Source organism: Acipenser ruthenus, chromosome 51 (genome assembly GCF_902713425.1).
Source record: "Acipenser ruthenus chromosome 51, fAciRut3.2 maternal haplotype, whole genome shotgun sequence".
Lineage (NCBI taxonomy): Eukaryota > Metazoa > Chordata > Actinopteri > Acipenseriformes > Acipenseridae > Acipenser > Acipenser ruthenus.
In genome coordinates, this window is record NC_081239.1 from 2257752 (window position 1) to 2285616 (window position 27865).

A 27865-nucleotide genomic window follows, 5' to 3' on the forward strand; every position below is an offset into this window, starting at 1 on the left:
AATTGGGTGGTATGATGTGTTTCTGGCAGAGCTTTCACAAAAAAGATTGCAAAGGATCAGGGGGTAAATGGAGCAGTGTAGCCTGTGTACCAATTAGGGTGGATTATTATTAATGAAATGTCTTATTCAAATTATTTGTCTTATTATATATTTGAGTTAAGGCAATTTTATATTTCCGTTAAGTGCTCCCGGCTATAATACTCTGCCACCCAGCTATACAGAATTCCTGGGGAGAACTCTGGATGAATACATACTGTCCCTATCGCATTTCATTTTTGTCCTAAAACAAAATGGCTAGTAGTTAACTGATCGTTTGATCTTCTTGTGCTTTGTACTAGTAGCCCCTCTGGGTCACTGCGTATACATCGTGATACATCTGCTATCATGATAAGTATTATATCGTTACACTGCTAGTACATGGCTGCTTCTGTTCTGGTAAATGACTCTTGAATGATTTGATTAGAGAATACGTAGCTTGTGGTAGTGCCAATCAACACCCTCTCAGGTATCATAAATTGCATATTATGACGTTCATTACACTCATAAAGTCTTTTGCTGCTGTCTAAATGTCTGCTTAGTTTGTCCACCGAGCAGCGATGGCACATGCATTGGCAATGTGAGAATTTTAGTGTAGGTAGTGGGAAGATGAATTTGCCCACACAGTGATGCAGTGGTACAGAAGGGGTTGGGGGTTGGGGGTTGGGGGTCTGGCTGTGTCCCTGCAGTTAAGACTACCTGTATGGAATACTGACAAACTGAACAGTCAACAAGAAATAATAGGAAACACACAATGCTGCACACAGGAATGCTGTCTGCAGCTTCTCAATGAATTTCTGTTTCTGCCAGTGAGTCTGGTGTATAGTCGTTAGTTTGTGAAATAGCTGGCTCTGCCTGGGTGTTAATTATAGCAGTGGGAGCACAGGCCAGTCCTTGGCAGCCGCGCTGTGCTGTGCTGTGCTGTGTGCTTGTGTATGTGGCAGCTCTGTGGGTGGGAGGATTGTTCTTTGAAGATGGGACTCACTTTGAACAATCTGCTGATTTTTAAAAAAATGTCTGTTTCAATCTCAGTGGTGGAGAGTGAAAAGAAGTTCATGCTCAAGGCAAGGCTTGCCAGAAGTAAGATTTCCTAGCTGTGAGCTTTTTCATTTTCATTATGGTCCTGCAGGCAACACACATATATTGCTTTGTATTGTGTAATCTTCCACTGGTAGGTAGCAAAATTGTGTCACAATCCCACATTTAACAAAAATACTGTTGATACAGTTAAGCCTGCCCTGAACTGGAGGGAGCACCCATTCTCTTAGGGGGGTGAGGGAGGGAGCAGTTCAGTCTCCATGCCTCAAGCCTGCCCTGGACTGGAGGGAGCACCCTTTCTCTTAGGGGGGTGAGGGAGGGAGCAGTTCAGTCTCCATGCCTCAAGCCTTCCCTGGACTGGAGGGAGCACCCTTTCTCTTAGGGGGTGAGGGAGGGAGCAGTTCAGTCTCCATGCCTCAAGCCTTCCCTGGACTGGAGGGAGCACCCTTTCTCTTAGGGGGTGAGGGAGGGAGCAGTTCAGTCTCTATGCCTCAAGCCTGCCCTGGACTGGAGCACCCTTTCTCTTAGGGGGGTGATAGAGGAAGCAGTCTGATGTTCCCTAAGATTATTGGGCTATCTTATACACCTTCTCCACTGGCAAATCCGACCCGTGAGGGCTCGATACGGTACGGGTACGGCTGGTTCTCCACTGGCTATTTGTTGAGCCGAGCAAATCGAATTTTTAAAAACTTTTTTTCCCCTTCAACAGAACTAATTGAACTTTAAGTCGATATAATCAGTAAAATTTGTGGATTTATAAAGACGTTACACAGTATAGCGATACAAGATACAGCTGTACCGTTGGTCTTAATTTTTAAACACCATTTGTTTGCACATCTTTTGGCAAACAGTTAAGTAATAACTGTCTTTCGTTGAGTGGAACGCTGTCCACTGCAAGCTGGATTTGAACCCAGGTCTCAAAGTCAGTGCAAAGTAAATGTCACACTGTCCTTACTGTACCAAACACAGAACACAGTAAATCTGCTTCAACAGTGGAAAGAGTAGTGTTCACAAAAACACCACTGAATTGAGAGGAGCACACTGGAGTAGCACTATAAAAAGAACCACGGTGGGAACTGTAGTGTTTTATTTTTTGAATGCATTTAATTCTCTCTCCATGTACTCGCATGCATTGACTGTACCACAGGCTAATCCGCATGCAAGCCCCAGGTGTTCATGTTGGTTCAGAAAATGTAGACCTTTCAAATATTTGCATATACACTGGCGCATTGTGTTCATACACATTCAATTTCTGTCTTTAACACACAGGTGCAGGAGTTGATTATATTCATAGGTGTATGCTGGTTAAAACGTCCATAACCACACTACTGTCTGTGCTTCAGCAGTACAGACGCCAGTGCTGAACCGGCCCTCTGTGGGCTGAAACTTCGAGTTTCCCTGTGGACGCTTTTGCAATAAGCTTTTTCCTACCCTTAGGTTCTGCACCCACAGTACTGTGCGACACATCACATGCAGGTCTGTCTATAGGGAAACCTGTGTAGTTGTAGCTACAATTATCAGACCTGTTTCTCATGTTTTTATGCTTTCATGTAGGTCGACTTTTGAGACCAGTCTTGTTTTCACAATCCTTCCAGTTCTCTGTGCTTGAATATTGTCAGTGTTTTTTCTCTCTCTCCTCTTCCCTCCTGTGGCTGTTTACAGTAGCTCTTCAGAACAAAAGCTGTTTCATTCGACCTGTGGGCTGCCAGACAACAAAGGGTTAACAAGTTTAGGTCGAGTTGAAGGGGGGGATGGGCACCTCAAGTTTAACCAGCAGGGTTTCCTGATCAGTATGTCAGGGGCAGGCTTCTGTCAGCTGACCAATCAGAAAGCAGGGCTCTCGGAAGGGGTTAACTGAGTGGTTAAGGGATTGGGGTGGAGGGTGTGGTTTAAAGGTCCCGCCCACTCCAGCAGGGTTTCCTGGAGGAAGCAACAGGGGTGGAGTCCAGACTGTGTCTACTTTACAACTCCCCAAAATGATCTTAAAGGTCTTTTTTTTTTTTCTTTTGTGTCACCAAAGAATCGTTCAGGAAATGAGATGGTTTGAATCCAGTATGCTGCTGAGACTGACTGTCTGCAGAGGAGTTAGACCCTAACCTTCCTCTCCTGGTTCTTAGAAAGTCTACCTTTTAAACATATAAACCTACAACAATTCAGTTCACTGCGACTAAATGTTTAGCAGTCAGTTCACTCCAATATATATCGGGCAGTAAATTCAATCGGCAGGGATGTATTTAAGATTTAAAATAGCAGGGAATTCTAAGGCGATGGTGGGGGAATCTGTGCAGAGTGTAGCGAGGGGGAAACATTTTTTGCTGGGGGTCTGGAAAGGTGTTTGTGAAGCTGTGCAAGGCCAAGGCAGCCTCATTACTGTGTGGCTCAAGTTACTGTTTTTGTAGTTATAAACACTATTTGGACAGGTAATTCAGCATATAATATTCCATATATACTGAGTATTTAAAACACCTCTGTTGGGTGTGGGTAAAAGGTTTATTTTGCAATTCTAGAAATTCTTATCAAGTGTGTTTTTGGTCATCAATTTATAGTACTACCAGACCAATGCGGTGTGGTATGCGTTACTCTTAAATTCATAAGAGGAATTTTTATATTGGAGGTTGGTTCAGTAAAGTATTTTTGAGCAGCAACTTTAGTTATACTGGCAAGGCATAAGAGAAAGCACTCTTCTTTTAGGTTATCTGTCAATCTGCAAAATTGTATATAAATGTTAGGTAAGGCTGACATACTAATTTGAAGATTTTCTCAAATGCCTTAATTTACATTTCCGGTTAGTTCGAGTTTGATTAGATTCTTTTTTTTTTTTATTTTGGATATTTGACCAGTGAATGTTTTCCAAGTTTAAATTGAGATTTTCCCCACTGCATTGCCAAAGATGCCTCTAAGGTCAAATAAAACATCGGTAGACTATTTTTTATTTTCTGTTTTCACATGTCCTGTTAACGTTTTGCATTGCAATGCAGATCTCCTCGGCATAATACACACATTTATAAAAAAGTGTCCTTCCTGAAGTTTCTCTTCGCTATAGTCCCTGTGCTTTGTCAGGTCTGTGCATACTGTCTGTATATCCAGCAGCATCGCCAAAATAAGTGAACCTGTATCGTATGATGAAGAAAAACAGCTATCTTGTATACTTCTTACACTTTGTTCCAGTAAAATAATTTAAACGCTGATCTCATGGCAACTATCCCAGAGTCTGTAATGTTTGCTCACAATGCCACGTTTCACATGAAATTTATTTTCAGTACGTATCTATCTCGCAGTAAGCATTCCTGTACTCTTGTTATAGTCGCAGTACAGTAGGTGTGTGCAGGCGTTCTGTACAGCGGACCAGTTTCAGACCCACCCTTCCTGTCTGATTCAATGTGAGGAGGAATCGGAGTACTTTTACCAGATCTTTGATGTACAGAGATTTTGCACAAAGTTATATATAAAAATATCTGGATTTACAAAACAACCATTTGTTGTAGAAAAATAGATTGGATCGGAAATCTTTTTTGCTGCCATTTTAATAATCAATTCCACAATAGTTTATTTTATCATGTAACCCAACAACTAACTTTTCACGCAGCATATTATAACAGGACAGTGAGACAAATATGAGAGAAAACACCATGTTTGACTCTCGCTTGACATACTGTCCAGTGTTTTTACACAAATAAAAAGTTTGAATTTTACTTGTTGAAGTTGCGTCATTCCAGCTCGGGTGGTAGAGGGGTTTTAGGCTGCATTTTTTGTCGATCCCACGTGATGTGTGATTGGGAAACAGGAGCCAGGGCAGGCACTGAATGAATTCACGAGCTGTGAACTATTAATTGGTCATTTAGCAGATTTTTATCCAAAGCGACTTGCAGAGACTAGGGGGAGAACTATGCATCACAACTGCTGCTGCACAGTGACTTACGGAGGCTGTGAGGTCCAGTGGTTAAAGAAAAGGGCTTCTAACCAGGAGGTGTGTGACCCTGAGCAAGTCACTTAACCTCCTTGTGCTCCGTCTTTCAGGTGAGACGTTGTTGTGACTCTGCAGTTGATGCATAGCACACACACCCTAGTTGCCTTGGATAAAAGCATCTGTTAAGTAAACAAATAATAATACAATAGCACCTCGGTTTTACATCTCATCCAAAGGACAGAGCACGAGGTTAAGTGACTTGCTCAGGGTCACCCCACTCTGAGTCAGTGGCTGAGCTGGGATTGAACTGGGAACATCCTGGAAACGACCCCTTTCTTTAACCGCTGGACCGCCAGAGCGTGTTTCCCGGGAGGAACGGGCGTTTTGATGGCCTTTGACCTCTTCCATGTGGGGATCCCGCCAGACACCACTTTTCAAACGTGTGTTGAGGGCTTTCCAGTAGAAATCATGAATTCACACTAAAAGGTTGAGTAACTGCGTTGCCTCACCTGGGCTGGAATGACAGGTCATCTTTTACGTTTAGTTTCACTGACACCTGATTGCCACTCACCTTGGCCTGCCTTACCTGTGGTAGCATGGTACCGTCGGCAGTGCAGGGGGGAGTGGTACCCTTAAACTGGAGTGACGGTTAATCTTTTAAGAGCGCTTTCTCATACAGTGAGGATACGCAAGTGAATAACGTAAAAATAAGCAAGTAATAAATAGTGTCTTTATTCAGATTGATTTTATTGAATTGCACGCGAAGAACCCTCGTTTTCTGTAATGAACAATTCACTTAAGACGGTAGATTTAATAAAGTGATTTTACGAATTAAACATTGCCAGCGTTGCTGTGGGGAGCCCGGAGTGCTTGGTGAAGCTGAGTATTGCTGCTTTGGTACACCTACACGCGCAGTAGAGAGCGCTGTGGAAGCCGAGGCCTCTGTGTATAAAGGTGTGTCGCTCTGCGCAGTACAGAGCTGTGGAAGCCCAGTCCTGTGTGTATAAAGGCATGTCGCTCTGTGCAGTAGAGAGTGCTGTGGAAGCCGAGGCCTCTGTATATGAAGGCATGTCGCTCTGCGCAGTACAGAGCTGTGGAAGCCCATTCCTGTGCGTATGAAGGCATGTCGCTCTGCGCAGTACAGAGCTGTGGAAGCCCATTCCTGTGCGTATGAAGGCATGTCGCTCTGCGCAGTACAGAGCTGTGGAAGCCCAGTCCTGTGTGTATAAAGGCATGTCGCTCTGTGCAGTAGAGAGTGCTGTGGAAGCCGAGGCCTCTGTATATGAAGGCATGTCGCTCTGCGCAGTACAGAGCTGTGGAAGCCCATTCCTGTGCGTATGAAGGCATGTCGCTCTGCGCAGTACAGAGCTGTGGAAGCACAGTCCTGTGTGTATAAAGGCATGTCGCTCTGTGCAGTAGAGAGTGCTGTGGAAGCCGAGGCCTCTGTATATGAAGGCATGTCGCTCTGCGCAGTACAGAGCTGTGGAAGCCCATTCCTGTGCGTATGAAGGCATGTCGCTCTGCGCAGTACAGAGCTGTGGAAGCACAGTCCTGTGTGTATTAAGGCGTGTCACTCACAGGGTCCCTGTCTCTTCCAGGGGAGTTTGAGGAGGAGTCGAAGCAGCCGGTGGTGTCAGAGCAGCAGGGTCATCAGCTGAAGCACAGAGAGCTCTTCCTGTCCCGCCAGTTTGAGTCCCTCCCTGCCACACACATACGGTAAGGATGCAGGCAGCTGGAATAATTGAATAGTGAATAATTTTGATTCATGAAGTTGAATGAAACCTGCTGAATAAAGTTTAACATATTGAATTACATACCGCTTGTAGTTTTCCCATATACTTAATGAAAAATTGATAATTGAAAAATGTGACATTTTGAAATCAAACATGAAATACTACTGTTATGGTTTCCGGGAGACTTTTGCGATATCATTTTGTAGTTCCATGATTACATGTTTGTAAAATAAAATATCTAAATTACGTTTTGTGCAAAACTTTTGGCCAGAGCTGTAGGATTGTTTAATTTCCTAAACTGTAGTATTTAACACATTTAAGCATCATATTGGGAGTGTTTGTAACCAATCAAAAAAGCCATCCCGAGAAGCCTTCTTTTTTTTTTTTTTTTTTTTTTAAATGGTGCACTGCAACATGAACGTGGATGTATGTGTACATGTATAGATGGAAATAAATACTGAATAAGTAACCTTTACACTGCTTCCATTGTAAAAGGTTAAATTCTTAGCTTGTGCTCCCTTTGCATTTCAGGGGGAAATGTAACGTCACTCTTCTGAATGAAACAGACGTCCTTGCTGGGTATCTGGAGAGAGAGGTGAGAATCTCAACAGGCTGGTTGAGCTGTGCTGTGTCTCGATGTTGTCAATTATAAATGTCGTTCACAATATTCCAGTACTGGATGAGAAACGATATTGCCAACATCTATAAAGCCCCCCAGGGCTTGAAACTCTCAAACGAGCCCTGCTGCTCCCAAGTCCTGGGTTTCAGAACTAACTTCAAAAAAAGTATATATTATTGAAATGATCAGGAGTATGATTAAATACATTGTTGCCCCTTCTAGCTGCAGAAACAACTCCTATTAGTTAATCTACAGAGGCACCGGCGAGACTTCGTCATGCTGTGATTTACCAGCGGCCTGATTTTGTTCAAACTCGTGGATATAAACCTTGTCACTTTCAGTACTATACAGGGCTCCTTCTGTTTTCACTGTTTGATTCACTAATTTGATTAATTCCCTGATAGTCCATTACATTGTACAAGTCATACTTTTTATGTTTGTCAGACCGAGGAATAAAGAGGGTGCACTGTAGCTAAACAAGGGGAGTTCTGAACCCCTGGACTGGGTGCAGCAGGGCTAGTGTGAGTTTATATCCCTGCCGTCTTTTATATTGTTTCGTTGTAACAGACCAGGATTCTGAAATTTGAGTTTTAAACTGTATTCTTACTATAGAAATTACACACAAGCACTGAATAGGTATACACATTGTCACAAACAATTCAAACAATCTTAGGAAACTATTGCGAATTTCAACAAATTCGTAGCAATATGAGAATTTAAGCCTTGTTTAGGACTGTGGGGGAAGCCCTCAATCTTTGTTCTCCCCTATACTTTTTTAAAAATATAATTTGTTAGAAAAATAAAGCCCAACCATAGGTAAGTGAGATGCTAAACAGATGAATCGATTTGATCATGCATGGCAAATGAGAAATACACACAATAAACATAACTGTCTATAACCATAAATGTCATCTAATGTGGTAGGAGAAGCATAAGTATCCTCTGTACTGATGGGGGTGTGTCTGTGTTGTCTCTGCTGCAGGACTGCTTTTTCTATTCACTGGTGTTTGACCCGGTGCAGAAGACCCTGCTTGCGGATCAGGGAGAGATTCGAGTGGGATCCAAGTACCAGGCAGAGATCCCAGACAAGCTGCCTGAAGGTAATGGTCATGCGAGTGAGCAGACCTGCAGAGGTGCCAAAGACAATGAGACTGATATTCAACCAACTTCATAGCTTCTTACTGAAACTGATTCGATAATTAGGTAAAGCTACAGCATAAGTCAACGCTAACGAAGGCATTTGCTGAAATTTTTATTGATTTTCTTTTTTCTGATGTTAATTGGGCTAGAACTTTTGTCAGGTTTCTTTCGTATTGAAATGTTGCAGAAGAGGGAGTTTGATTGCACCCCCAACAAATCTGCCCCTTTTCATGACACTTTCAGATTGGCTTCCTCTTGGTTTCCACTACATTGGTCCAGGTGGTTAATATTTTAAAAATAACTTTTCTAACAAGTGTTATTTTAAACTCATTTTATTAATGGCACATTTCAGACGTTGGTTTTGCATGATATCTCTTTGATGCAGTCTGTTGTATCAAGGAATATGAACACGGCCGTGTCTGCCACTGAATACATTTCAAGCCAGATTTGCTTCAGTGTTCAGATGTTTGGCCCTGCACTCCTTTCAAGATGCACAGCTCCTCCCCTCAGTGTTGTGACTGGATCTCTTCTCTCTGCAGTGGAGTCAGACACTCGGAACCAGCTGAAACTGGAGACCAAGGTGTGGGATCCTGACAACCCGCTGACAGACCGACAGATAGACCAGTTCCTAGTGGTGGCACGGTGAGAGCTGGCAGTGTGCAGGGCACAGTCCTGTAGCTGGGTCTATTGGAGATTTCATAGAGTTACAAAGCGTTTATCCCAGTTTGGAAAGCGTTTGCTATAAGCTTACTAGCAAAATGCATGTTGGAGCTGTTTAATTTCAATTCAGTTTTATATATAGCACATTTTGCAACAGGTCACCACAAAGCGCTTTACAAAGGCAAAAACAATGCATATTACTGAACAACAGTAAACATTAAAAAAAAAAAAACTGAATAAAAACAGAATATATAAGCTCTATTATAAAAATATGATTTTAATCTAGATAAAAAAAAAATAATAAATGAAAAACAGTGGGAACAATATAGGGGCAAGAGGATTTCAGCTCATCTAATTTATTCCATCGCTGTTAAACACTCCTGTAATGCTAAATCTAGAAGTACCAAGTGACCTGATAAACTAAATTACAAATGTTTTGACCATTTGAGAGAGGTTTCTAGTAAACATTTGTCATTTGAGTTTATTCACTTTCTTCTAGTTGAAAAAAACATACATTTATTATGTTTAAGAAATTAATTGACAAATGTTTCAGCTTGAAGTCATTGTCAGTTAATTTTAGTATTTCTAAATTCAGTACTATTGAGTGTTTTAAATTTTTAAAGTTAAACCAGTACCTCCACATTGGAGGCAGACCTCGGACACTAAGCCAGGCCTAGTCTGTGCCTGGATGGGGGACTTGCAGAGAGAATGTGGTAGGACTGCAGAGTGGGGAGGAGGGGGGGCCACTCTGATATCTAACCCTAACTCCTGCAGGGTGCTGGGACAGAGGGCTCTGTGCTGGGGGGAGATGCCAGCGTATTACCCCAGTGTCCTACCCTGCACTGCAAGTCCATGTGTTCCTCAACAGGGCTTCGATTCTCATATCTGTCTTGCACGCATCAAGTGCCACCTAGTGGACACAAATGATATATATAATTCTGTAATCCATTTTTGTTGAAGTCAGTACTTGCCTACAACTGGTAATTGTGCATTCTAGGTGCATCAGGTTTTGTTTTTATTTGATATATCAGACCAATGACTTTTTAAAACGTCTAAAGATTCAGCAAGTTACTTCTCATCAATATGAGCACCTCAGAATTGTGTAGTGACAATTACTTGACATATTTAATTAATTTAAATATAAAGGTTAACAAAACAAATGAAAACCATACTAAATAGTGACTGATGAATCCTATGATCTTATGGGTGTCAGCTTAAGGATCCTATGATCCTTAAGCTGACTCCCTGGGTGTCAAGAAGCTGCTTGATGAGATTCTGGGATCAATAAGCTACTAACAACCAAACGAGCAAGATGGTCCGAATGGCCTCCTCTCGTTTGTAAACTTTCTTATTTTCTTGTCTCCATTTTAAATGAAGTCCCTTTACTGATTAAGCCCAGGAACCCTGGTTTAGAGCGCATATCTGTCTGGTAGTTCACTTGGGGTGCAATGATTCATTGTGTGCCAATCAATCGGGACACTTTCTTTACATGTAATAGAGGGAGCTATCGTTTGTATCTGGGTACAGTACCAAAAGGACAGCAGAGCTCATTGTAGTTCACAAAGCAGTTCTTGAATGAAGAATACCTGTGTTTTATGGTTGGTATGAATACAAACTCCAGAGGTCGCGTTAACGCAGAATTTTGCATCCTAGATGCAAAATAAATCCATTGGACGTTGCGTTCACGGGACACACAGAATGGAAAAGGATGCAGACATGCATATTCGTAGTAATCTATTACACTGCAGTAATGACCATAAAATGCTTGCTTGTTTTAAAAAATAACTGTTCTGCAATATAATGGCATGGATTAAGGTACACTCCAGTCCTGTAGGTGGCAGCAATAAGCCTCATATTTGGCTTTGCCAGCAATATTAAGAACATTTACTTTTTGCCCTGTCCGTACTACATAACCGATCTCAAGAACCGTACTCAGAAACATTTAAATTAATCCAGCTCAAACTTTAGCGTCCACACTAAAGTACCGTGTCATGTTTAGTCGGGCGTAATGCGTACACACACTAATGCTATTAGAATAGTTCGGTTTCAGTTCCTAGCAGCGCAATGAACATTGGAAATTAATACGATAGTATCCCGCCATGCACTTTATTTTAAAATAATGCCCCATATTAACAGAGGTCCATATTGCTAAGAAATAAAACAAGTATTTTGGAAAAAGTAAATGCAAGCACACACACCCAAGTGGAACTTAAGTTTTTGGGTTTTATATTTAATTCGGTGACAAATTTCGTTGATTCTGTTTCATAATTAAAAGCTGTTTAATTACAAAACAATCTTTGCTTTTACCTTCATATCTTGCCTGAGCCTAATTCTTGTCCCTTTTAATTATTTCAAACAGAGCTGACAAATTACGTGAATTGTTCTTCCACGATCCTACTTTTAACTCGCATTTCATTTTTGCAGTCGCCTAATTTAACATTGTGCTTTTGTTATTTTCCGCACTAGTTTAACAGGGATACCCTTACAGATTTTTATCTAGTGCAGAGTGTACACCTGACAGCAAGTTTTTTTTGCTAAGCAATCAGCATCTTCAGGGGATTCTCATGAAGAAGATTGTTCATCATCTGCATCTCAGCCATCTACTTCTGATTACAAGTACTACAGTGACTGAAGCAGTAGTAATGCACAAAAACGCAAACTAAAAATAAATTCTTATAATTTTGAATGGGAGATCCGTGGCTTGTTTATCGAGACGGCAAGATGTAACAACCAAAAAAAAAGCATTTACGCGCAGATGTAGTTTTTCAATAATCTTTGCTTGAGACACGGCGATGCTCTTATTGGAATGCAGAAAAATATTAAAACATACGTAGATGAAGGCAACAAACAGTGCTCAGAATCTCATCTTTGTCATGGGAACGGTTTACTGTTAGTGTGTGTGTATATGAGAGAGAGAGAGACAGAGAGAGAGACAGAGAGAGAGACAGAGAGAGAGAGAGAGAGAGAGAGAGAGAGAGAGAGTTGTGTGTGTTTATATATAGATAGAGATATATATATATATTTTTCTTTAGACTACTATATGCCATAGTTTAAACGTTAATAAAAATGTACCAAAATGCACATCCCTGGAGTTTATTAGCCTTTGCGTTAATGTATTTGATGGATGGGACGCAAAATTTGGGGCATGTGCGTTTTCAGGAATGCATGAACAGAAAAGCTAGCGTGACCTCTGATACACTCCTTATTTCGTTTTAGTTTTTTTAACAAAGTAGTAATTTAATCTTGTGCATCACACAGGTAGGCCCCCTGGATCATCACAGGTATTGCAATGCATATCGTGTACCAGACATTAGTGTATCCTTACATCTCTATAGGTCACAGTGTTGAGGTTAAGAGATACCGTGCAGACATGATAATGCACAATAATCAGGGTTTTAATGTGATTAGAAACTTGTAAACGGTGCCTTTTTCTAGTTAAAACATTTGAAATCTCCAATTTACAGTTAGTTTTTTACCCATGGTTTTGTTTTTTCAATGTAGATGTTCTATCTGAAGATTCATCAGTGTGGTCGTGAGGTTTCTGTTGCCTTGTGTTGTGTTGCATTGCGTTGCTGTCCTGTCCTGACGTGTCTCTCTTGCACAGGGCTGTCGGGACATTCGCCCGTGCGCTGGACTGCAGCAGCTCGATCCGCCAGCCCAGCCTGCACATGAGCGCCGCCGCGGCCTCCCGCGACATCACACTGGTGAGGAACGCGCTGCCCAGCCCTCTGCATGGCACCGCCATCCGGGAGGCAGATTGTGATTTACAGTTCAATTCAATAGTGGCTCCCAGGAATGTTAATTGTAACATAAACTTTGACAATATGTAGACCTTGACGAAGGCTCTGTACTGTATTATAATTTGATCTGTTGGAGGTTTGGAGCACCCTTTTCACCTTGAGCTGCAAGCATTCAGATTCATTCCAGTACAGCAATCCTACTAGTAGCCAAGCAATCTTTCATACATACACCAAGGTGTGTCTGTTTATTTATTTTTTGTTTAAAAATTACAAAAAATGTAATGGTAAAAGATAATTATGTTTAGAACTTGTGACTTTTAACCACCTCTTAATACTCTGACAAAGTCAGCTCTATATCAGGAGTGTCGGAACCCAAACATGCTTACAAGAAGACTCTTGTACCATAAGACAGAGACCACTGTTAATGCCGTTATCTATGTCTTTCGAATTTGTCAGTCGCTAGTCTTGGTACATGAGATGACACTAATGACAAAATAAAAACCCTTAAAGGGCTTGCTGGTGCACATGTAGGTACTGCAAGATTATAATTGCACCTAAAAAAATGTATACAATGAAATGAAAATCCCCACGTTTTGTCCTGGCATCACTCTTGATGCGATGTCTCCCTGTGCTCGTGTCTCAGTTCCACGCGATGGACACACTGCAGAAGAACGGCTATGACCTGGCGAAGGCGATGTCCACGCTGGTGCCGCAGGGCGGGCCGGTGCTGTGCCGGGACGAGATGGAGGAGTGGTCCGCCTCCGAGGCCATGCTCTTCGAAGAGGCGCTGGAGAAGTACGGCAAGGACTTCAACGACATCCGGCAGGACTTTGTGAGTACCGCCGTTCAGAGTGGCTTTTCACACCAGGAACTTTTATGGCCTTTCATTTGATATGTTACATGCATGCAGCACACACTATCCAGTAGTTAAACATACGTAAATAAAAACAGTGGAAAGCAGGCGGAATAGGGCTGAGTGTAAAGTGTTTAAAAAAAGAAATGGAGCGCTGGTTAAAGAGAGAAGTACTTTTTTTCTTCTGCTGCAGCAAAAACTTCGTCAGGCAATGGCAAAAGCATTGGAGAGTGCTCTGTCTCACAGTGATGAACAGCTGTTAGGTCTCCTGAAAGCAGCTCATTTTAAAGCAACACCAGTGTGAATGATGATGCAGTAAAATATATATAGTTTTATATGCAAAAGTGCCTTTTTTTGTTTTTCCATTCCCCCTAAAATTCTGGAAACCCCCCCATTGGCTGCAGCACGGGGGGGAAATCCCCCCGTCCCCCCAGCTCACAAAAATGAAATTCAAGCCCTGCATATTCTTCTTGATATGTTTATTGCAAATCTAAACATTTGGCATAAACAGGAGGATCCGTGTCACACGGTATTAATGAAATACTGTATATTGATTAATCCATCCATAATTCAGCATCTCAGCGAGGCGATTATATAGAATTGTCACTCAGCTGTCTACTTTAATAGCAGTTTTATCATAGCCCACAATGCTTATGCACTTCAGCAAACTCTGATTTTAAGTATGTTTAAAAAAATAAATAAAGTAGATTATTTGGGTAATGCTTTCTTATGACAACACAAATCTGTCATAAGAAAAAACGCTTCATAGTGTTGCCTAGTAATGTGTTCAGCAATGCACTTTTTTTTAATGTATTGGTCATCCCATTTGGTCAGCGCACTAGTCTTGCTTGTAATCCTCTCTACATCGTGCTCCTGTGATTTGATAATGGAATCTAACAGGTGGATTTTGCTTCCGTTTTATCCTCAGCTCCCGTGGAAATCTCTGGCCAGCATCGTCCAGTTTTACTACATGTGGAAAACTACTGACCGCTACATCCAGCAGGTACTGTCCTTATTGTGCCTCCTGTGTGGAAGGGGGCCGGTGGTTAGTCTGTAGCGTGGAGGTCAAACTGGGTTTGAATCTCACAGCTGAACCACCGGCGGTAGATGATAACACATTATTGATTTAAACTGCTGCTGCTGCGGATGGTTTTAATTTGTTGTGTTTTTTATTTCAGAAAAGGCTAAAGGCGGCTGAAGCAGACAGCAAGCTGAAACAGGTTTACATCCCGACCTAGTGAGTAGAGTGAAGGCTCCTCTTTCATAATGCAAGATACACAGAAGCCAAGGTTGCTCGCGGGCTTGATTTCCCCATGGCAAAATACTTCTTTTAAAATGTTATTTAATTACCAAGAAACATTTTAAATAAAATATGCATCAGTAATAATTAGTTTTAATTGTGTGTAAGACTTATAACAAGTTATTGAAAAAATGAATGGGGTGGGGGCTCTTTGTAGAGCATGGACGCTTAACCTTGTGCCAATAAAACTGGGTGCTAATATGAATAAGGATGGACAGTCAAAACTGGGTGCAATTTGGAGCATATATGGGAATGTTAAAACTATTTTTATAAACCAAATGGGGCTTTAACTGAAGATTTAAATATTTTATTGTGTATGGACTTGCATGAATACACAACAGTTTAACCCACTGAATAATCCATATTGATAGAAATCTTTAATTTTTTTTTTAAATAAATTTGTTAACGAGTAGTATGAAACTTGGCCAAAACCAATTGCATGTATTGATTTGAATAATTGCAAAAATGGTGTAAAGTATGGTAACATTTACGGTTGTTATCAAGTTGCACCAGCATGTATTGATTTTAATTAATGTAGTATGTGTTAATCAACAAATTCATTTGAATAAAATGCAGTATGTTTGTTAATACAGTTCTTGCCTGATAGCCTTAGAGAGAAACCAATCAAAAGCATAGGTAGACACCCTATTAAATTCACAAAAGCTCTCTGGTGCACTCTGCTGGGGAAAGTGTTTTTACACTAAACGCTGCACCTCACGATAACCGCGGTACACTGATGTGCCTCAGTACCCCAAGCTTACCGTGGTACCGGGGACATTTACCATGGAACCCACGGTATATGAACAGTATCGTTACCCCTCATCCGTTCAGTGCACTGTTGAAATATCCATTGCAGTTTAGTCTACGTGTCCCTCTGTAATCACTCTGTAGTACACGTTGCCTGCTACTGCTTCTGCTGTGGTTGAGTGGTATCTTTTTGTGTTTTAATTGGCATCACTTGCCTGACACTCTCTGGTTTTGCTCCCCCCCTCGCAGCACCAAACCAAACCCCAACCAGATTATGCCGGTGGGCTCAAAGCCTGGTGTGAACGGAGCCGCTGGCTTCCAGAAGGGGCTGAGCTGCGAGAGCTGCCACAGTGAGTACATCTGTCTCTGTCTCCTGTCTGTCTGTCTCTCTCTCTCCTTTCTTTCTTTCTTTCTTTCTTTTGAGCATCTGCTTACTTCACGTTTCAGTAATGGAGTGAACATGTAAATTTGCTCATTAAGTTAAAGCTTGCCTGTATTGTGGCTATAGGTGGCAGCTAAAGCCGCCACTTTTTTTAAGTTGTACAATTTTTACTTTCATCTTAAATGACATAGTAGTTTTTCTAGACGTATAATCAAAAACTTATTTTCATCCCCCCCCCCCCCAAAGAAGTTTCAGCTTTTAGTGGCTTGATTTTAATGACTTTCCGGTCCATTACCAAACAGCCTAACCTAGTTTCATGTAAAGGTTGACTGTACTTGTTTAGCACAAGAGCAGACATGTGGTCCTGAACAGTTCCTCTCAGTGTTTTAAATGCTTAAACAGTGGTTAAACAGTGTTAACCAGTGTTAACAGTGTTAGAAAGTTGCACTAGTGCTGCACCCAGTCCTGGGTTTCAGAACCACCATCAATTTAAATGCATTGTTTTAATGATCAGATCTTCCTCTATAACTTCACAAACAACTCTTATTAGTGAACATACTAACTCACTTGTGACTTATGCTCACTGTGCTGAGAAGTGTAATAGGAGCCGATTTAGCAAAGGGCCTGATTTGTTTAAATTCATGGCACCAAATGGAGATAAACAGTGTGGAGTAGTGGTTAGGGCTCTGGACTCTTGACCGGAGGGTTGTGGGTTCAATCCCCAGTGGAGGACACTGCTGTTGTACCCTTGAGCAAGGTACTTTACCTAGATTGCTCCAGTAAAAACCCAACTGTATAAATGGGTAATTGTATGTAAAAATAATGTGATATCTGTATAATGTGAAATAATGTATAATGTGATATCTTGTAACAATTGTAAGTCGCCCTGGATAAGAGCGTCTGCTAAGACATAAATAATAATAATAATAAACGAGGGGAGTTCTGAACCCCAGGACTAGGTGTAGCAGCAGGACAAGTGAGCTTCTAACCCTGTTGAATAGAGAGGCTCTGGTTATTTATGTTAATGTGAGTGGTGTTCGTGTTTCAGCCTCCCAGTCTGCACAGTGGTATGCCTGGGGCCCTCCCAACATGCAGTGCCGGCTCTGCGCCTCCTGCTGGATCTACTGGAAGAAGTACGGAGGCCTAAAGACCCCCACGCAGCTAGAGGGCGCTGCTCGCACCGCCACGGTATGTACAGCCCGTGCACACTCCTCCTCTCACACGTACACACACCCTTTCACTGGGTCAGACCCACTAAAGCTCTTTAACAAATCTAACTGAAGTGCAGTATTAAGGGGGGGGGGGCTGCATCAAACCCTATAACAAACATTTTAGTACAGTAATTACCAAAGCTACCCAGTTGTATTTCACTATTGCATACAGTGTTCAGTCTACAGATGTGATTGTACTGTTGGTCTACTACCAATATGCACAGTGTATTTAAATGTCTACTGCAGTGTTTGTTTGCTGACCTTGGTGTATCGTGTATTACGGCCCTCAGTGTCGCAGATTTTATGTTCGTGAAACCTGTGATACTAGGTGGGTGCTATAATTTCAAAGCAGCATAATTGACTTAATACACAGGGAAATTGTTAATTTTCTGTTAGCTGCAGAATAACTTCTTTGTCGGTCCCTGGCAAGGCTATAAATGGTCAGTTCTCCAATGTAAGCAATTTCTTAGACAAAACAGTGGCCTCCCAGATGTATTTACACTTGAAGACGTGGTATGTAGTAGGGGTAGAACGACTACTTTGAGTCAAGGTAAATATTCAACGAGTCTGCACTTTAAATCTATGTATATTAATAAATCATGTATCAAATAATTTAAAACCATTTACATTTTTTAAAACTATTTAATGTTCTAGACTAAACACATTTTTATAGCCTGGCATTCTCATCTAGATGAATTGATATTCTCTTGTCTCCATGTCCCCACTGTTGCTCTCTTTTAAACCTAGATTAAAAACACATTTTTATAATACAGCTTATATAACTGACCTTTTTATACATATTTTACTGTTTTGTGTTTATTCTGTTCCTTTTTTTCTGCTTATTGTTGTTTTTGTAATATGTATTGTTTTTATTTTTATTGTATTGTTTTTATTGCTTTGTGGTGACCTGTCGTGAAAGGCGCTATATAAAAAATGGATTGCTTGAAGGTCTGGTGCTCTGCTTGTGAATTGACTGTTTTATAACACTTTGCTGTTTTTGTATGCTATATTGGAATTTTTTTTTAACTATTTAATGTTTTAAAATGTAATTTTATGTAATTTTATGTAATAACGGATTGCAAACGCAACGGCACCACTTCTGTCCATCTGAAACCGCACGCTTCACAATTACTTTCTGTTTTGATTCAAACAGCTGAATGCAATTAAAATAGTAAGATTACAAACATGTGTTGCTGCTGCTGAAGTGTGGGATCAGTCGACTGGCAGATTCTGAGGCCGCCGGTCACATTGATTAGACCTCTCTGTGCTACCCCTGGTATGCAATAGTGCTGGACAGTGTTCATGTAACAGAAACTGTAAATGATTATGGAAATATATCATGAAAAGGAAACTAACACATTCTACTGTACAGAATAGTATTTCGCTCCTTTTATGGTGCACCAAGTTTTAACCCCTGAAATTTGTTTTGCTTTTTCAGCTGCAGTAATACAGTTGTAAGACTATTCCAGCATTTGAAACCTGTGTTTGTCCCAGTGCTGGTCTATAACTCCTTGACTGAACTCTCAATATGACTGTGGATCCCTCTCTCACCTACAGGAGGCACCACCGCGGGGTCACATGACACGGCAGGAGGTCCAGGGGCTCTCTCCCTTCACCAGCAGTGCTGGCCGTGCCAAACTCCTCGCCAAGAACAGGCAGACCTTCATCCTGCAAACCACCAAGCTGACCCGCATCGCCCGCCGTGTGTGCAGAGACCTCCTGCAACCACGCCGAGCAGCCCGGCGACCCTACGCTCCCATCAACTCCAACACCATCAAGGCAGAGTGTAAGAGACCGTGTGTGTGTGTGTGTGTGTGCGGTCTCCCTACTCGCTCATCAACTCCAGCACATTTAACACAGTGTAAGAGTCTGTGCGAGTGCTGTCTCCCTACACATCCATCAAGACAGTGTAAGGAGTCTGTGTCACTGAGTCTACCTACTGACCCATCAAGACTGTGTGTGTGTGTGTGTGTGTGTGCACCATGGCAGTTCCCTACACAACAGTCAACTCCACACCATTAACACAGAGTGTAAGAGTGTGTCTGCTGTCTCCCTACTAACACCATCAAGGCAGTGTAAGTCTGAGTGTGTCTGTGCTGACTCCCTAAGTACCATTCATTGCAAACACCAAGGTACTGTGTGTGTTTGGGGTGGGGGGGCGGTTCAATTGTTTGTGTAGCAGTCTTGACTTTTTGAATGTGTATTAGAGGCCGTTGTAGTCACTGTGTCCTCGCTCTGTCCTTCAGGTGTGATTCGACTCCCGAAAGCACCAAAATTGCCGCTTAAAGTCCGGGCCACTGTCAGGCCGACCCTGGCTACGATCGTCAAGGAGCTGGGTAAGTTAGGACAGCACAGCTGAGCAGGTCTGCTCGAACTACAAATTGATCTCTGTTAAAAGATATCCAACATGCAACGTATTGAGTTGTGTGTTTTTTTTTGTTTTTTTTTAATGGAACCATGCTGTGTCTATGCACAGGATAATAAGATGAACTTAAATTCTAACACAGATTGCTTGATTTCTCAAATGTATGAATTAAGAATTAAGAATCAAGATCAAGATGAATCAAGATCCATGCAAGGCTGTTCAGATTGCCTTTGTCCTTGTAAGCCTGTTGCTCATGCTGTAATGGAAACTTCAATGATTTCTTGCTAACACTGGACCTCCTGTTCTCTCGACAGCTATCCAGGCACCCCTGAAACTGAAAGCTCCGCGAGGGACCCCCACTCCGATCAACCGCAACCAGCTGAACCAGAGCCGTGCCTCCACCAACATCCTGGGGGTCAAGAGGCCCTTTGAGAATGTAGGTACCCCACTCCTTCACTGCAGAGGAAAGCTCCCCCTCCACTAACCCCACTCCCTCACTGCAGGGGAGAGCTCCCCCTCCACTAACCCTGCTCCCTCACTGCAGGGGAGAGCTCCCCCTCCACTAACCCCGCTCCCTCACTGCAGGGGAGAGCTCCCCCTCCACTAACCCCGCTCCCTCACTGCAGGGGAGAGCTCCCCCTCCACTAACCCCGCTCCCTCACTGCAGGGGAGAGCTCCCCCTCCACTAACCCCGCTCCCTCACTGCAGGGGAGAGCTCCCCCTCCACTAACCCAGCTCCCTCACTGCAGGGGAGAGCTCCCCCTCCACTAACCCCACTCCCTCACTGCAGGGGAGAGCTCCCCCTCGACTCCCCTCAGCTTGCATCTCCTGGGTTCTGTCCGCTCGGCTGTGCAACATTTCAGTTTTAAGACGGCACTCTACACACAACGTATTAGCATATTATAAATCACACTGACGAACATTGTACTCGTGAACGACTATTAAACAAGGTACTTAATGTGAATGAACAATTAAAGACCGCAATGAAGCATTTGGGGGGAAAAAGGTCCCGGAAGGTATCGATGGAACAACACAAGAGAGCAGCACTGGCCTAGCCGCTAGAACTCGGACTACTTCTAAAAGGGGAAATGCAAACGTGCGCGGTGTGTCATTCTGGCTTCATTGTGATTGGTTCCAGGTGGGAGGCGGGCTCCAGTATTCAGCCAATGGCAGGCCATTCACATCGGGAATGAGGACCACTTCGCAGTCTGTAATTAAGAGGCAAAAGGTGAACCCCGGTGACGCGCCCAACCCTGTGGTCTTCGTCGCCACTAAAGACACCAGGTACATATCTGAGAGTCTGTCCTCAGGGATCCAGGGCTAGGCTCAGTAATCCCGTGCTCACAGTAAGTTGTACATGTGTGATACTTTACCCTATAATGGCCCTTCTCTAGCTCACCGTTCCGTATCTTGCGATTCTTTGATGTAGAAATCAGGAAGAGGAATAACAAACTGTATATTCAATCCTAGAAGGAACTAGATGGCAAGTTGGTAATGGAAATGGTTGAGTCTCTAAGTTATTCAAGTGCTAAATGTTTCAAATTGTGCTTTTAGTTGAATTGTTGTCAATTTGATTGTCTCTATATATTTTAGCCTTGTTATTTTTATACATTATGTGCATGTGTAGTCCTGTACACACAAATGTTCTAGTATTTATAAAAAATATATATTGTACATCTTCTCTGAGACTAGAAGAAACTAGTTATCAAGCAGGCAATAGTAATAGTTCAGTTCAAACGCTGTAAGGGTTAACCCTTTCAGATTTTGCCAGGCAATTTTAAATGTTGATCTTAGAATTGTAAGTGTCATTTCCATATGAGCGTCATGCAGTTTATATATCTATTCCATATACAGTGCCTTGCGAAAGTATTCGGCCCCCTTGAACTTTGCGACCTTTTGCCACATTTCAGGCTTCAAACATAAAGATATGAAACTGTAATTTTTTGTGAAGAATCAACAAGTGGGACACAATCATGAAGTGGAACGAAATTTATTGGTTATTTCAAACTTTTTTAACAAATAAAAAACTGAAAAATTGGGCGTGCAAAATTATTCAGCCCCTTTACTTTCAGTGCAGCAAACTCTCTCCAGAAGTTCAGTGAGGATCTCTGAATGATCCAATGTTGACCTAAATGACTAATGATGATAAATAGAATCCACCTGTGTGTAATCAAGTCTCCGTATAAATGCACCTGCACTGTGATAGTCTCAGAGGTCCGTTTAAAGCGCAGAGAGCATCATGAAGAACAAGGAACACACCAGGCAGGTCCGAGATACTGTTGTGGAGAAGTTTAAAGCCGGATTTGGATACAAAAAGATTTCCCAAGCTTTAAACATCCCAAGGAGCACTGTGCAAGCGATAATATTGAAATGGAAGGAGTATCAGACCACTGCAAATCTACCAAGACCTGGCCGTCCCTCTAAACTTTCAGCTCATACAAGGAGAAGACTGATCAGAGATGCAGCCAAGAGGCCCATGATCACTCTGGATGAACTGCAGAGATCTACAGCTGAGGTGGGAGACTCTGTCCATAGGACAACAATCAGTCATATACTGCACAAATCTGGCCTTTATGGAAGAGTGGCAAGAAGAAAGCCATTTCTTAAAGATATCCATAAAAAGTGTCGTTTACAGTTTGCCACAAGCCACCTGGGAGACACACCAAACATGTGGAAGAAGGTGCTCTGGTCAGATGAAACCAAAATCGAACTTTTTGGCAACAATGCAAAACGTTATGTTTGGCGTAAAAGCAACACAGCTCATCACCCTGAACACACCATCCCCACTGTCAAACATGGTGGTGGCAGCATCATGGTTTGGGCCTGCTTTTCTTCAGCAGGGACAGGGAAGATGGTTAAAATTGATGGGAAGATGGATGGAGCCAAATACAGGACCATTCTGGAAGAAAACCTGATGGAGTCTGCAAAAGACCTGAGACTGGGACGGAGATTTGTCTTCCAACAAGACAATGATCCAAAACATAAAGCAAAATCTACAATGGAATGGTTCACAAATAAACATATCCAGGTGTTAGAATGGCCAAGTCAAAGTCCAGACCTGAATCCAATCGAGAATCTGTGGAAAGAACTGAAAACTGCTGTTCACAAATGCTCGCCATCCAACCTCACTGAGCTCGAGCTGTTTTGCAAGGAGGAATGGGCAAAAATGTCAGTCTCTCGATGTGCAAAACTGATAGAGACATACCCCAAGCGACTTACAGCTGTAATCGCAGCAAAAGGTGGCGCTACAATGTATTAACTTAAGGGGGCTGAATAATTTTGCACGCCCAATTTTTCAGTTTTTTATTTGTTAAAGTTTGAAATATCCAATAAATTTCGTTCCACTTCATGATTGTGTCCCACTTGTTGTTGATTCTTCACAAAAAATTACAGTTTCATATCTGGCAAAAGGTCGCAAAGTTCAAGGGGGCCGAATACTTTCGCAAGGCACTGTATATATAACGTTTAAATGCATATTATTTAAGGAAATAATTACTGAACCGAATCGAACACTAATTTCGGCAGGCCTGTGCTTTTTATCTAGTGTTTGAGGTAAAACTATAAAGACAAACAGGCAAACGTTCCAGCTAATGCCATTGCTGTTAATCCTCAAACAGGAAAAAACAAATATCGTGGCTTGAGCTGAACAAGAAAGCCTACTTCTAATTCTCACCCCTGTCCAATGTGTGAAAAAACAAAACCATGAAAAAATACCAAAAGAAAAAACAGTTGAACTTGATTGCTGGCAGTCACGTGGTTTCTTGTAGTTTCAGAAGTGACGGAAATCTGCTCCTATCTGGCTGAGTGACAGCGCTTTCCCTTTTTATTTATAATTTAAGTTGATACCTTAGGTACCCTGGGGTAAACTAAACAGATTTTTTTTTTTTCACAATTTAACCTTAATTATGAACCTATAGTAGTTATACTCAACATAACCAACCTCACCAACTTGGAAAATTAGTAAACTACAGCAGTGACAATGTCAACAGGTAGCATAACAATAAAAACATTATATATGTATGTGTGTGTGTGTGTGTGTGTGTGTGTGTGTGTGTGTGTGTATAATGAGCTTGTATATAAAAACTAGCGTCCCTCCCCCACTCCTAATCATTCAGCAAACGCATTTACGTATTTATTATTATTCAGATCTAGATGTATAAAGAAATAAAAAAAAAAATCATGTCATCCCGTACTTTATACATTGAGTATTACATTGTTTAGAGATTACTGTACATGGTATGTTCCAGTTGATACACGCATATACTTCCAAATAACTGTATTTTTAAAGTTTAGAATATCATAAAATTACTTGCATGTGTTGGGTGTTTTCGTATGTTAGCTGAAAAAGACTGGCCTCGGGAGCTGGGGAGCAGGGCTGGGGTTCGGAGCCTGTCGCTGAGCTGGGGAGCAGGGCTGGGGTTCGGAGCCTGTCGCTGAGCTGGGGAGCAGGGCTGGGGTTCGGAGCCTGTCGCTGAGCTGGGGAGCAGGGCTGGGGTTCGGAGCCTGTCGCTGAGCTGGGGAGTAGGGCTGGGGTTCGGAGCCTGTCGCTGAGCTGGGGAGCAGGGCTGGGGTTCGGAGCCTGTCGCTGAGCTGGGGAGCAGGGCTGGGGTTCGGAGCCTGTCGCTGAGCTGGGGAGCAGGGCTGGGGTTTGGAGCCTGTCACTTGAGCTAGGGAGCAGGACTTGTCCCTGAGCTGGGGAGCAGGATCAGGGTGGAGAGCAGTGCTGGGGTTCAGAGCCTGTCCCTGAGCTGGGGATCTGTGGAGCAGGGCTGGGGTTCAGAGTCTGACCCTGAGCTGGGGAGCAGCGCTTGGGTTCTGTGGTTCGGATTTCAGGTTGATCTCCATCTCTCCCACTAGAGCTCTTCGGAAAGCACTGACCCAGGCGGAGATGCGGCGAGCAGCACGGAAGCCACACCTGCCCGTACGAGTGAAGGTGCCAGTGCCAGCAAGGCCCCTGCTGGTGCCATCTGTACCAGCCAGCACCACGGAGCCCATTGTCCTTGAGGACTGAGACAAGGCAATACCTGGACATGCCGGCCAAGGCAAGCTTTCCAAGCCAACGCTCTCCTCTGACTCTCGTTTTATAAATATATATTTTTTTCCCACATTTTTGGCACCCCCTCCTCCCCACCCCTTTTTTTTTTCCCCTCTTACAACTTTGTAGTTATTTTATTATTTCTAATATTTTGTTTTGTTGTGTTAAGGTGAAACACCCTTTAGCATTTTCGTTTTAAAGAAAAAAACAACAAAAAAAATGTCCATATTTTGAAAAGCACACTTTTGTAAATATTTAAAAGGATAAAACAAGTCTGGGTTGATGCATCAAGGATTTAATCTATTTTGTTTATATGAGAACCTCTAGCTGCTGTTCCTCAGCAGTTCAGTTGGAACAGGTGAAATGTTACAGGGTTTGAGTAGCTGTGTTTCCGCTACCCTGTTAAACTGCTCAGATTTGTGTTTGTTGAGCCCAATATTCAAAGTACCATTTCCACCTGCAGTAAGGTGCAGCACAGTTTGCAATTAGAAACCTGTGCTCAGCTGTGTATGATGTGGCAGACTGAGTTGAGCTGTAACTAAGGTTTTATACAAGTCCTGTCTCTCAGTTGCAGCCCCCTTACTTTTCTTGTTTTGAAGATCTTTTTACTTCTTACCCTCTAATTCAGGATGTGCAATTGAGTGCTGTAGATGGAAATGGATTTTCAGTAAGATCTTTAAACTCCTGCCCCGGCCGTGATGTTTGGAGCCAGGCTGTGCCCTCGCTCACCCTGCTCGTGAGATGGCTTGACTGGTTATTCTCTGCACTGAGATGGGAGTGGAGCCACTCTGCAGAGGGGAAGGGAGGACAGTCCTGGCAGTGGTACAGGCAGAGTGCCATGCAAGAGTTTCTGTGTTTGAGTGTGTGTGTGCTTCAGTAATCTCACCTGCCAAATACCGTTTGTATATAACTGAATTTTAAATGCTCTTTAAAATCTGGACATTGTGTGTTCTATTTTAGCCTCATACAAACTATCATAGCAGCCTACCTTAAAATCCATCACGATGCCCACTGCACTGCATTATTGCAGATCTCTTGTCCTCAAATTGACAATCAACCAGTGGAGTCCTGTTTCTTTTATTGCAGTGACTGCAGTTTGGAGCCCTAGACAGACATACAGGTCTGCACTATTGAAAGAGTTCAACAGGATTGGCGGAGAGCTAGTTAGTGGCCTGGTGTTTGTTAAAGACTGATGGTAAACCTGACCACAGGTTTCAAAGCCATTCCTGCATCAGCACCTCCTGCAACGGTTAATATGGTATTAAACAGTAACAGCTTTGTGGCTACTTACCCCAATCCAAACACAGTAGCACTCTTCTGCATGGCTTTATGGGCACTGTAATGATCATATGCATGCACTATTTGTAGGATTGAACAGGATCAACATAGTAAGTAGCGAAACCCACAGGTCACACCATCTGCCATGTAGAGGCAGTCCTATAGTGTGCTGTGGCATTCCTTCTGTTCTTATAGAAGTGCCACACGCTGTACTGACTGCCAGCAAGTGGAACGGCAGCTCCTTGTTTTACAGGCCTGACCCTGTGGTGTTCTCTTCCCATATTACCAATGTATTTCCCCCAGCGACCATACGTGCCACCCACACATCTGTCTCAAGCAACGCTTGGACTTGAAGTCTTATCAAAGAATTGCAGCAGAAAAGGGGCAATGTGTAACACTGAATGGGGGCAGGTGCTTGTAAATGGAAATTTGTCCCTTGTTAAAATACATAAGCTTTTACAGGACTTTTTTGCTGATTCAGAATGGAATTTCCTCTGTTCTATGTATTGCATTTAAATTGCTTTGTTTAGCTCTTAAAGTACATTTAGTTTTGTTACATCTAAAGAAGAGCTTAGCCATTTGTCAGGGAACTTGCTAAAGACATTCTTTAGAGCATTGAAATCTGGATATACAGAAGCATTTCATCTGTCCGTATGCCTGTCTGCATGTCAAACTTGCATTTTAACAAGGTGGCTGTACGTTGGGGTTGTGATACTGATGGCTGTTCTTGAACTTGCAGTCTTGGCACTGGGGAATGTATCCAGTATCCTACATTTCATATGATCAGTACATGTGCAGCTCTGCCGTGACCTACTCGCTTGTATCTCTAGACACACACACACACGCACTGTCGAAATACACAGCAGCAGTTTTCTGTGGCCTGATTCTTTTTAAGTTTATTGGTAAGGACATTCTTTTATAAAGTTGTTTAAGTATGAGAATATGGGGGTGTACAGAGGCAAAGGCGCACATTCTTTAATTATTTCTAACCTGGTTCTGTTTCAACCTTGTTAAAGATCACTGTAAAATAAATAGAAATGCTTCAACCCAGGGATACCCAGTCCTCTTTTAAACAGTAGGTTTTAAAGCGTTTTTATAAAGCAAAAGCTTATTCTTTCCTCAGAGGGTTTAATATTCTGTAAATGTGTTACATTGTGCTTTGTTTGTGGGTGGGGGAAAAGGGATGGGAGGGCAGTGGCATTTTGTACTTTGAAGAGAAAATGAAAAAAAAAAAAAGATCTTGGCTTTCTCAAGTGTGTTTGGTTGTGTTTTTTCTTTTTTTTTTTTTTTTTTAATCTGATGTCTGTAACCTATTAATGTACCTTGGAAAAAACAATAAAGAATTTTTTCTTCATTTTGCTGGGGGGGATCTCCTGTTTTGTGTGCAGTGGTTTCATTAATTAAATAATTTAGGGGACTGGATCTACTGTTTCTTGTTGCTTAAATGCCTCTAATGACGATACATATCTCTATCAGTCCAAGATGAAAATGTTTTGTAAAGACGACTTGATCTTAAATATTGATGCCCATTAAGTGCATCTTTATGAAGAGGACAAGGGTCTAGCAGATTCATTTTACCTAAAGGTTTTTGGTCAAAATGAAATACAACAAGGAAGGTGTTTCACCTTTTAATTAAACTACCACAGAGGCTGTATTTCCAAAAATGAACTTTGTCTTTTGACACATTCCCCATTTGTAATGATTCCTGTGTAGGTCCACCTGTGCCATTTTGCATGTAATTTTGGGGGAATGCATTGTGGGTGCTGTAATAGTTAGTTAATTAACCATGAACAGGTATAAAGCGATGTGTTTGCAGTAATT

The 27865-nt window shown here is 42.2% G+C and overlaps 1 protein-coding gene across 4 annotated transcripts in view; it reads left to right on the forward strand.

Moving 5' to 3' along the window:
• LOC117967867 (metastasis-associated protein MTA2-like) overlaps positions 1-27398 on the forward strand; it is a 44135-nt gene extending 16737 nt beyond the window's left edge. Inside the window, exons 4-19 of one of the 4 annotated variants that reach the window (XM_059016049.1) lie at positions 6580-6697; positions 7246-7309; positions 8316-8433; positions 9013-9115; positions 12738-12837; positions 13517-13705; positions 14655-14729; positions 14905-14963; positions 16023-16123; positions 17204-17343; positions 18924-19152; positions 19613-19702; positions 20046-20167; positions 20870-21015; positions 24589-24773; positions 25395-27398. In XM_059016049.1, the coding sequence (XP_058872032.1) occupies positions 6580-6697; positions 7246-7309; positions 8316-8433; positions 9013-9115; positions 12738-12837; positions 13517-13705; positions 14655-14729; positions 14905-14963; positions 16023-16123; positions 17204-17343; positions 18924-19152; positions 19613-19702; positions 20046-20167; positions 20870-21015; positions 24589-24742 (1808 nt within the window). In that variant the 3' untranslated portion in view covers positions 24743-24773; positions 25395-27398. Of the gene's footprint in view, positions 1-6579; positions 6698-7245; positions 7310-8315; positions 8434-9012; positions 9116-12737; positions 12838-13516; positions 13706-14654; positions 14730-14904; positions 14964-16022; positions 16124-17203; positions 17344-18923; positions 19153-19612; positions 19703-20045; positions 20168-20869; positions 21016-24588 lie in introns of all 4 variants that reach the window. The other 3 variants (XM_059016051.1, XM_059016048.1, XM_059016050.1) reach the window with 3 other exon arrangements.
• Positions 27399-27865: the final 467 nt, after the last annotated feature.